General features: G+C 47.8%; 1 protein-coding gene across 1 annotated transcript in view; it reads left to right on the forward strand.

The window, feature by feature from the left end:
• agap1 (ArfGAP with GTPase domain, ankyrin repeat and PH domain 1) overlaps positions 1 to 12,100 on the forward strand; it is a 173,728-nt gene that overhangs the window by 116,942 nt on the left and 44,686 nt on the right. Inside the window, 2 exon segments of the mRNA XM_041888884.2 lie at positions 5,184 to 5,355; positions 6,667 to 6,828. Coding sequence (XP_041744818.2) covers positions 5,184 to 5,355; positions 6,667 to 6,828 — 334 coding nt within the window.

Raw genomic sequence — 12,100 nt, forward strand, 5'->3', positions numbered from 1 at the left:
TGAGAGCCAGTTTCATCATGGTGTTTTTTGAGACTGCATTAGAAGAAACTTTCAAAGTTCTTAAAATTTTCCGGATTCACTGACCTTCATGTCTTAAAGTAATAATGGACTGTCATTTCTCTTTGCTTATTTAAGCTGTACTTGCCATAATATGGACTTGGTCTTTTACCAAATAGGGCTATCTTCTGTATACCACCCCTACCTTGTCACAACACAACTGATTGGCTCAAATGCATTAAGAAGGAAAGAAATTCCACAAATTAACTTTTAACAAGGCACACCTGTTAATTGAAATGCATTCCAGGTGACTACCTCATGAAGCTGGTTGAGAGAATGCCAAGAGTGTGCAAAGCTGTCATCAAGGCAAAGGGTGGCTACTTTGAAGAATCTCAAATATAAAATATATTTAGGTTTGTTTAACACTTTTTTTTGGTTACTACATGATTCCATATGTGTTATTTCATAGTTTTGATGTCTTCACTATTATTCTACAATGTAGAAAATAGTAAAAATAAAGAATAACCCTTGAATGAGTAGGTGTGTCCAAACTTTTTACTGGTACTGTATATCACTCATATTATACACACGTCACTCATGCTTGCACACACACATCACATAACATACAAATGTCACACACACACACATGCTTTGCACACACACACACTCTGATGGAGGACTATACAGGCCACGCACATTGCTATATGTTACCTCTAAGTCACTTCAGATGAAAGAATCTGGGGGTAAACATCCATTTAATATCATTCCATTCTAACTGTCCATCCCTGCTACAACCAGACCAGTTAGTTGGAGAACTTTCTCTCTGATTAACTATTAGGGCACGTCATCAGGATGACACTACCAACCTCCCTAACAAACCTGTTGGAACCTGTACCCCTCCAGTCTCCGTGTGGAACAACAGAGGTCACTGGGCTCAGCATCACTCAGTGTCTCTAATGTAGTACTGTCTGTCACTTTGCCCTCCGCACTCACTTTATATCTAATTGTCCCATTTTACAGCAGCGGGTCTTACTGCTTGTTCCCCGCTCACTGCTAATCCATCAGCCACTGTGTTGGCCCATTAGCGGCCAGGCTAAACTCTGGTTTCCTCCTCCTTGTGTGTGGTGGTGTGTGTGTGTGTGTCAGCCACCCCATCCTCTCACTGGGCAGACGGCACGCTGGTTGCAGCAGTGACACACTCCCACACACAGAGAGCGACAATATTAATTAGAAAGGCCACATGGTCTGTTTGCGCTGGGCTGACGGTGATGATGTGGAATAGCACCACTCTAATGGGATGCTCTAATTGCCCTCCTGGCTGCTCTGTTGGCACTCACAGGACCCCAACGTCCCCTCTCCTGGCCCTGATACCACTTTATATCACCCCTATCCCTCCTCTCCTCCTCTCCCTCGCTCTTTCCCTCGCTCCCCCGGATTGCAATCAGGCCTTATTGTTATTGTTAATTAGAATCGGAATCATTTTCCTAATGCCACACTGACTGGAGGCTAGACACACGTAGATAGATAGATGGATAGAGAGAGAGGTGGATGGATAGAGAGAGAGGTGGATGGAGAGAGAGAGGTAGAGAGAGAGAGGTGGATAGAGAGAGAGAGGTGGATGGAGAGAGAGAGGTGGATAGAGAGAGAGAGGTGGATAGAGAGAGAGAGGTGGATAGAGAGAGAGAGGTGGATAGAGAGAGAGAGGTGGATAGAGAGAGAGGTGGATAGAGAGAGAGGTGGATAGAGAGAGAGGTGGATAGAGAGAGAGGTAGAGAGAGAGAGGTGGATGGAGAGAGAGGTAGAGAGAGAGGAGAGAGAGAGAGGTGGATGGAGAGAGAGGTAGAGAGAGAGAGGTGGATAGAGAGAGAGGTAGAGAGAGAGAGGTGGATGGAGAGAGAGGTAGAGAGAGAGAGGTGGATGGAGAGAGAGGTGAGAGAGAGAGAGAGAGAGAGGTAGAGAGAGAGAGGTGGATAGAGAGAGAGGTAGAGAGAGAGAGGTAGAGAGAGAGAGAGGTGGATAGAGAGAGAGGTAGAGAGAGAGAGGTGGATAGAGAGAGAGGTAGAGAGAGAGAGGTGGATAGAGAGAGAGGTAGAGAGAGAGGTGGATAGAGAGAGAGAGGTGGATGGAGAGAGAGGTAGAGAGAGAGAGGTGGATGGAGAGAGAGGTAGAGAGAGAGAGGTGGATAGAGAGAGAGGTAGAGAGAGAGAGGTGGATAGAGAGAGAGGTAGAGAGAGAGGTGGATAGAGAGAGAGGTGAGTAGAGAGAGAGAGGTGGATAGAGAGAGTAGAGAGAGAGAGGTGGATAGAGAGAGAGGTAGAGAGAGAGAGGTGGATGAGAGAGGAGAGAGGTGGAAGAGAGGGAGAGAGAGAGGTGGATAGAGAGAGAGGGAGAGAGAGGTGGATAGAGAGAGAGGTGGAGAGAGAGAGAGGTGGAGAGAGAGAGGTGGAGAGAGAGAGGTGGAGAGAGAGAGGTGGAGAGAGAGAGAGGTGGAAAGAGAGAGAGGTAGAGAGAGAGGGGTGGATAGAGAGAGAGGTAGAGATCGAGAGAGAGAGGTAGAGATCGAGAGAGAGGTAGAGAGAGAGAGGTGGATAGAGAGATGAAGGGATGGATGGAGGGATGGGTAGAGGAGGAGCAAAGCGGAGGAGACCAAATCAATTTGCTCTAATTTGATTGGGCTGGATTAGCGGCCCAGCTACTACAGTGAAACAACCGCGGAGGCAGAATGAGTGGATTGTAAATGTAGGAAAACTAAATTGCTCGATAGCAGCCTGAAGAATAGCCATAAAATATGATTCCATCTATTGAACATCCCATGGAAGTTAGGATGAGTCTTAACTTACTACTTTCCCTACACACACACTCACCCGCACACCCGCACACACACACACACACACTCACCCGCACACCCGCACACACACTCACCCGCACACACACACACTCACCCGCACACACACTCACCCGCACACTCACACACACACTCACACACACACACACACTCACACGCACACTCGCACACACACTCACCCGCACACTCGCACACACACTCACACACACACTCGCACACACACTCACCCGCACACTCACACACACACTTACCTACACATATGCACCTCCAGAGCCGAGCTGAGCAGGTTTTCCTGATCACTGTGTATCTGCAGCACTGGCATCAATTAGTGTGTTTGTGGAGGCTAATAGAATCAAACTCAATCAGCAACGCACCTAATTGCCCGACTATGTGCAAAGAAATCACATGAATGCAGCTAATTAAGTGGATGGCAATAGGATGCCATGTAATTAGCATGAAAACTAGGAGTCACGTCAGTCCTCAAAGAAACATGAAGAAACTGGTCCAAGAGCCAAGGAGTCATTCAGTTGTTCATTTGTGGTGTGACTAATCTAATCTTATCACTGTATTGACTCTGTTTAGCTGTGGATGACCTCGGATGATTAAATGCTATTTTATGCATTGCTGACTTTTTTTGTAATATTAGATGTTATCTCGACTGCATTTATCATCTTTCTCAAGCACACTGTCAACACACACTTTCTTGAGCGTGCCCGCGCGCACACACCAACCGCACACACACACACACACACACACACACACACACACACACACACACACACACACACACACACACTCTGCTCTTCCCCCCATGCTGTGTAATGGTGTTGTTGGTAGCCCCAGCTTCCTCTCCTCCCTCTCTCTCCTTCTCTCCTCCCTCTCTCTCCTTCTCTCCTCCCTCTCTCTCCTTCTCTCCTCCCTCTCTCTCCTTCTCTCCTCCCTCTCTCTCATTCTCTCCTCCCTCTCTCTCCTTCTCTCCTTCCTCTCTCTCCTTCTCTCCTCCCCTCCTCCCTCTCTCTCCTTCCTCTCTCCTTCCTCTCTCATTCTCTCCTCCTCTCCTCCCCCTCTCTCCTTCTCTCCTCCCTCTCTCCTTCTCTCCTCCCTCTCTCTCCTTCTCTCCTCCCTCTCTCCTTCTCTCCAACACTCTCTCCTCTCTCTCTCCTTCTCCTTCCTCTCTCTCCTTCTCTCCTCCCTCTCTCCTTATCTCCTCCCTCTCTCCTCTTTCTCTCCTTCTCTCCTTCCTCTCTCCTTCTCTCCTCCCTCTCTCTCCCTCTCTCTCTCTCCCTCTCTCCTCTCTCTCTCCTTCTCTCCTTCCTCTCTCCTTCTCTCCTCCCTCTCTCCTTCTCTCCTCCCTCTCTCCTTCTCTCCTCCCTCTCTCCTTCTCTCCTCCCTCTCTCTCCTTCTCTCCTCCCTCTCCTACGTTTATGATGTGTGGATCAGATGATGAAAGTTTCATGATGCAGATGGAGACTCAATTACCTCCGTCAAGCTGTGTGCAGGCTGCGCTGGGCCAGGCTCTGCTGGGCCAAGTTGGGCCTGGCTCGGCCCTTGTAGTGCCTCCAGGGGCCCCAGCTCAAGGGCTCTCCAGCGACTTGTTAAGCCGTGTTGAGAGCACTTGGCTTTGAATTGGCCTTTTGTTTGCCTCATGGGAGAGGGAGGTGGTCAGGACGGCCTCTCAGGATGCTCCTTGCCTCTCAGCCCTCACACACACACTCATAATCACACACACATTATTATGAAAACATGAACACACACACAAAGTCTTGAACACAATCACACACTCCGCCGCTTGGTTCAGAATGGTCTTTGATCGTGTCACAGTGGGTGTGAGAGTCTGAGAGCTTTGTTTCTGCACATGGTCTAAGACCTCATTCATGTTGGAGAGGGGTGACTGACCCCAACTCAGTGTGCTGCTTGTCTGAGACCATACACAACACAACACAACACACACACACACACACACACACTCTTCAGGGACTGCTGCCCTAAAGAAACCATCATTTTTAACGAGGACTACAGTCTTTCATTAGTTTAATACTGATCCTGTAAACACCAACTGTCAAGCCCACTGGAATCACAAACCTGTTATGTTGTCTCCAGGGACGGATGCTGCCAAGTAGCTTAACTCATACCTAATGAATAATACATTTACATATGTTCTAGGTAGCTAGGCCCGTAAATATTATAACTATGTAACCCACAAGTATGCATCTCTGTATTCTGAGCAAACCCCCTTGTCAATAATTATACAAAAAAATCACTATTTATCAAAATAGCTTTTATCTGTAATCTAGAAGTCTGTGTATTGATAACGGACTGTCTCCCTGTCTGTCTCCTGTAGGACTACATGCAGAACGTCCATGGGAAGGAGATAGATCTGTTGAGGACCACAGTGAAGGTCCCAGGGAAGAGGCCTCCCAGAGCGGTGTCTACCTGTGCTGCTGTCCCCAGCCCGAAGACCAACGGCCTGGCCAAGGACATGAGCAGTCTGCAGCTGGGACCTGGTGGCCCTGGTGAGAGAGGAAGACACACACACACACACACATACGCACACACATTCTTAGGCCCACAACACACACACACACACACACACACACACACACACACACAACCCTTGTGGGCCTTTGTGGGTCCTGCAGTATTTTGTTGTCATTTTACCTTCAACAAAGAGTCCAACAATGGACCATAAACCATACTGTTGAGGGGATGAACACACACACGCACACAGACACACCCACACACACACGCACACAGACACACCCACACACACACGCACACAGACACACCCACACACACACGCACAGCTCCAGGAGGACCAAACTAATAGCATGAATATTCAGTGACCCATAATACATGTACTAATTACTGTCATGAATATTAATGCAATCAGAGTCGTCTCTCCACTCAGGCAGCTCCAGAAATGAGCTGTAATGAGAGAAAGAGGAGGGAGACGGAGGAGAGGATAAGACAAATGATTCACTCAGCTGTTAGGCCATGAAAGCTCTGGCAACTCAAGGGTTTGATTTAAGCAGCGGGCTCCTTTTATGATCCGTTTGTGTGGATGTGTGTGTGACTCCTGTACAGGCATGTGTCTGTACATGTGTGTGTGTTTAGTATGTTTACCAATCCAGGGCTTCTTGGTCATGTCTCCACGGGGTCAGAGTGTACTGTATCAGTGTGTATCATAGCAACAGCAGCAGCTTTAGGCTCTGGGCTAAGGTGGCGCTACTCTCATCACATCCAGCCCCAGCTCCACACTGAGTACACACACACACTGCACTGGGGTAATTGACTGCGGTAAATGAGCGCTCCGCTCTGTTCGGCTCTGTTTACGGTCACATTAGTGTATTATAATGCTAATGCTTAATGTGGAGCCCCCAGCACAGCACAGCCAGATATGTATGGAGCCAGGGGCCACAGTGAGAGCGCACCCTTACAATGTCCCCTGTGTTGTGGCCTATTGCAGTAGACATGGCTCAATCCATTGTGTTGTTTGCTTCGGGGTCGAGGTTCAACTTGCTTTATTAGTGGTTTTGTCTTCTTCTATAGCCAGTGGTGTATGATCAGGATTTCTTTATTCATGTTGTTGTGTTGCCAGTTGGCCCTTATTGTAGACGAAGGACAACTGAGCGCTTTTCTTTCTAATGTAAACGTCCTTGAGTTGGTTTCAGTAAAGTTATGGAATATTCAAGAAAAGAAAACAGTTTGACAACTGACTGATAGACACTCCTTCCTCTCTCTCTCTCTCTCTCTCTCTCTCCTCTCCTCTCCTCTCCTCTCCTCTCCTCTCCTCTCCTCTCCTCTCCTCTCCTCCCCCCCATCAGGCTCTGTGACCAGTAGTTTGTCTACCTCTCAGATGGCCAGTGGGATCAGCTTGGTGTCCTTTAACAGTCGTGGTGACGGCATGCACCAGAGATCCTACTCAGTCTCCTCCGCCGACCAATGGAGCGAGGCCACCGTCATCGCCAACTCAGGAGTCAGCACAGGTATGAGGAAACACACACCATTAACGAACCCAGACTTTTCTTTCCGCCTCTCCATGGGCCCCAGATGAGCTCTGACATGGAGCTCCACGGTGGGGAGCCTGCCTTAGTACAGGCAGCCTGAGAGCGGAGCTCCGCAGGGGGGCCCTTCTCCTCTTCCTCTGGGCCTTTCATTTGTCCTCCATTGATCTGCCTGCCAGGCCCCTAATACTGTCTTAACTGTTTATCAAGCTAATGGTTACTCAGAGACACACATTAGCAAGAACACATTTATCCTCACAAGCACTGGGGGATCTGGTGTGTGTGTGTGTGTGTGTACATGCTCTGGTCTTGGACACACACATACACAGCCACACACACACAGCCACACACTCTCTGCCACACGCTGAGACTGACAGCTGTCGGATCGAGGGTGCATCGCCGTGACGATGAGTCTGAGTGACAGGTGCCCTGTGTGTGTTGGCCCCGGTGGCCCATCGCTGCTCTCCTGAAATAACGTTTAAAGTTGTGAAACGCCTCTAAACGCATTGGCTCCCAGGGGCCTCAATGCACACACAGCTGAGGCCCACACTAGCACCCTTCCGTCACCTCGGTCTCTCCTTTAGCCAACTGTGGGCAGCTTATACAAGTCAGTTCAATTTCACTCAACTTTTATTTGTACAGACATTTCTGTAAGGCCATTTATCTATAAACACAAACCTTTTTATTTTTAACCCCCAAAATAGAATGAGCGTGATTGACATCTGTAGATTGGGTATATGATGGAGGTTGACATCTGTCAGTTTAACAAAGCTTCTGTTTAATCCAGCTAATCAACACCATATTCAAATCTGAATATTTTTACAATTCCCATTATATCACAGAATTCATTTATGCATATCTAAAATAAAATGTGTGTACTTAGTGTGTGTGTGTGTGTGTCTGTGTATAACTGTGTGTGTGGATGTTGGGGTCCTGGAGGCGTTGAGAACTCTGTTCTGAGCTTGTCTGAAAGCATCACGGCCCCTCAGCCTCTCTTTATATAAATAACCTTTACCCAGCTCCTTAACGAGCCTTACCCAGCCCCTTAACGAGCCTTAACGAGGTTCCCCTCCACTCTCTCCTCTGTGCCGTGACTGGGATGAGTTGTGATAGCTGTATGACTAGGTGACTAGTGGCTCCAGGGCCTGAGAACTCGTCACCTTCTGCCCCCAGAGCCCAGCCCAATGAGAGAACCTATAGGATGGGAGATAGCTCTCGGGGAAATAAAAGGAGGACGTCTTTGTAATGAGTTGTTCTGTTGTGGCCGTCGGCTTCTAAACGGCTTGCTGCTATTTGTGCTCTTCTGTGTGTCTGAACAACAGACCAGACTCTGAGGTCTCTGCTGCTTGGAGACAGTTTTCATATTAACCCTTCATCTTAACCCCATACCTTTTGCACCGGGCGTTGTGTAAGTTAGCTACCTGCCTGTTTTTAATCAGATCACATTATTTTCTCCTGTACACTCGTGTGTAATATTAATTAGTTGACGTGATGGTTCACAGGAAGACAAGTCCCTTCAGTCAAGGCCGGTAGTTTTAGAATGTCATGGGCCCGGTTAGAGCTGGGCTGGGTAGGGAGAAGGGACCTAGAGTTTGATGGTGCTCCACAGACAGTAATGAGTCCTATTGGTCAAGGAGGGAAGAGATGAAGACGTCCACACACTAGAACCCCTGTAGCCAGTAAGTAGAGCTGAGGACGGGAGAGGACAGCTGCAGGGCTGTTAGTGTGTGGATATGTCTCCCTTTCTCCACAGTTTTTAAATTGGATGACTGTGACATCTATGGCCTCTGGTCTGTTAGCTACTCTCAGCAAACACACCCCTTTATCCTCTCTGCATTTAGTTGCCTTTTCCCCTTAATGATGGAACCATGAGAGCAGTAAGACTAATGAGTGTCTTTTTCATTACGAGGCTGTTGTTCTGTAGACACCTCCAGGCCTGTAGGAGCCACGGGGGATGAACCAGGGAGTAGGGGGCTAGGGGGAGCGAGCTAGCGTTTCTCCCCACTCAGGGAGCTTGCTGTGGGGCTAATGGCTCGCTGGACTGAGATGGTCGAGGCCCACGGTCGCTCCAACCTCCAACCCGCTGACTAACATAGCGTTCCTATTTTCATTCCTCCGTGGCTGGGGGGCGTCCCTGACATCTTCCTCCTTCAGCTCAGGAATGCACACGCAGGAGCAGCCCTGTTCCCAGGTTTCCCCTGTCCAAGTTCCTCTTACAGTGGCTAACAATAACGTTTCCACTACCTTTCATAGCTTGATTGGGTGATAGGCTTTAAAATGACAGTCCTGTCAGGTTATCTCAGTTGACCCCAGTGTTTCACTTGAATGTGTGATAGGCTTTAAAATGACAGTTCTGTCAGGATATCTCAGTTGACCCCAGTGTTTCACTTGAATGTGTGATAGGCTTTAAAATGACAGTCCTGTCAGGATATCTCAGTGTTTCAGTTATCTGAATCTTTTGCCTGTGGTCCTGTGTGTTTTCGGACACTGGAAACAGGAAGACACTTATTTGGAGTTTGTGTGAGTGTGTGTGGTGCGGTGATCCTGTGAAAGAGCCCAGTGTGTGGGGGGGAGGGGCTGCAGCAGGTGTCTTTGATTTGGCAGACCAGGCTTTGGAATGCCGTGCCTCAGGAGCCGCACGCCCACCCTCTGATCTTCCACCGTAAAGTAGCCGAAAGACAGGAAGTCACTTTACCTCCACTTCCTGTTTACTATCCTCACTCAGAGTTGGTCTGCTTCACACGGTTACCACATCCACCAAAATAGCTTTTTGGTCTTCATTTAAGGTTAGGTATAAGGTTAGCAGTGTGTTTAAGGTTAGGTTTCAAATCAGATTTTAAGAAGTTAAATTGTAGTCATAGGCGGGGTTTAGCCATAATTATGACTTAGTGGCTGTGGTAACTAGTGAAGACCGCTTCTCACTCAAGGCTGGGATATTATTATGTATTTACTGTTAATAATAATACATTTCATTTGTAGAGCGCTTTTCATTTACAGACAGAAATCACAAAGCTCTTTACATTGTGAGCAACCATGTTATCACGCTATCAAAGTGCACAATATATATATGGTCAGATTTCAGGATACAGTGTCTCAATGAACCTCTCTTTATGTCCAGGAGATACCAGAGTTTAGTGAAGGAGAAGAGACACAGGCTAGCTCACAGAACAAGAACAAGGAAGACTTGGAGGGATGAACGTAGAGAGATATGGAGGATGCCGCGAGGGAGGGAGGGAGGGAGGGAGGGAGGGGGGGGTAGTGTGATATGTGAAGGTAGTGATGTAGAGAGAGGAGGGGGAGGCTGGGACGGGGGGAGACACGGGTGAGGAGAGGGAGGAGGGGTTGCAGATGTGAGGTCTGTTAATCCCGGGCGGTTAATTGTGCGCTCTGGGATGGCATCTTGTCAGCAGAGATAAGTTGTCACGTTTTCCACTTGAGCTGAGACTAAACGATAGTCCAATAAGTTATGTCTGTCCTTGAGGCTGTCTGTTCTGTTCTGGGCAGCAGGCGCTACAGTCACCGTGCCAGCACCCCCTCCCCTCCAACCCCCCTGTCCACATCAGTCCCGCCGCCCACGCTGATATTGATGGGAGCTGAATGTTATTTTATTCCGCCGCTAGTCACAGCTGTCAGCTCAGTGCATGAAAAGTGAAGCGGCTTGTCGCCTCCTAGCCTGATATCCTGGGCCAGCCAGCCAGGGAAGGCAGAGGAGAACAGCCAGCCAAATGAATGGCAGCTTCATCCACTGACTGCTACGAATGGCTCCACACAGCTCCTGTATCACTGCTTCCTCTAGCTGGACACATCCACACTCAGCTCCTGTATCACTGCTTCCTCTAGCTGGATATATCCACACTCAGCTCCTGTATCACTGCTTCCTCTAGCTGGACACATCCACACTCAGCTCCTGTATCACTGCTTCCTCTAGCTGGACACATCCACACTCAGCTCCTGTATCACTGCTTCCTCTAGCTGGATACATCCACACTCAGCTCCTGTATCACTGCTTCCTCTAGCTGGATACATCCACGCTCAGCTCCTGTATCACTGCTTCCTCTAGCTGGATATATCCACACTCAGCTCCTGTATCACTGCTTCCTCTAGCTGGATACATCCACACTCAGCTCCTGTATCACTGCTTCCTCTAGCTGGATACATCCACACTCAGCTCCTGTATCACTGCTTCCTCTAGCTGGATACATCCACGCTCAGCTCCTGTATCACTGTTTCCTCTAGCTGGATACATCCACGCTCAGCTCCTGTATCACTGTTTCCCTACACTTAGTTATTATCATGGCATTTCATTATTCAGGTTATTAGTTATAAATATGAACCAAATGAAGAAATGCCAGGTTGAAGAGGATCTGTCTCGTTTTTGTATTGACGCAACATTAAAGGAGTGTAAATAAAGATGCCGTCCTTGTCTGCGGCTTTTCTGCATATATATTTTTTTATACAGATCCTATTTCGACGCGCAAAACCATTCAAACGAACTCCGATGGGTTTCTCCCACTTTTCCCAAAGTATTTGCATAACGTCACAAACCCTGCTGCTGCGGTCATTCGATGGCAGTGGCATATGTTCTTCAGAGAGAGGACGGCGTAATGAGAGAAATAATGTAGTCTGAGCTACTGAAAATAGACCTTTTACAAGATGAAATCATGACAGGAGCGTTTGATTCTTATTAAAGCGATGGAGACCAGACAGGCTGGTTTAGGAAACATGCATATAGGCCTGTAGAGAGAATCAGCCAACTCACACACACACACCCGTCAATCAAAGCCACCAGCATATGTCAGACACAAGCAAATATTTCTCCTTTCCTTAAAACGTATTAAAAATCTAGGCCTACCTAAGGCTTTCAGAAAGTAGGCTATAAGATAATGAATTGACCAGGACAGTATGAAGGGGACAGCTATGCTATAGTATGAAGATGAAACGGACAATCGTTACAATAGAAACAAATACATGCAACATGTCCATAGTCTATTTATCAGAGACTCTGATTATCGAGGGGGAGAGTGTTGGAAAGATTTTTCAAATGCTGTGAGGAACTATTATAATAATTGTATGTAAAAACATTTATACATTTTTTTTTTAAATAAACTTCCTGACTTGCTGTATGAGGTAAAGAAGCTCAGCTTTATTGATGGTGGTAAGTTAAGACTATCGGAAATCAGACATCCCCAAATGGGCCCTTTCCTACATTTGACATTTGCGAGAAGCAGGCCAGGTACTTCTATGCGTGCTCAGG

The sequence above is a fragment of the Coregonus clupeaformis genome, chromosome 35, assembly GCF_020615455.1.
Source record: "Coregonus clupeaformis isolate EN_2021a chromosome 35, ASM2061545v1, whole genome shotgun sequence".
Lineage (NCBI taxonomy): Eukaryota > Metazoa > Chordata > Actinopteri > Salmoniformes > Salmonidae > Coregonus > Coregonus clupeaformis.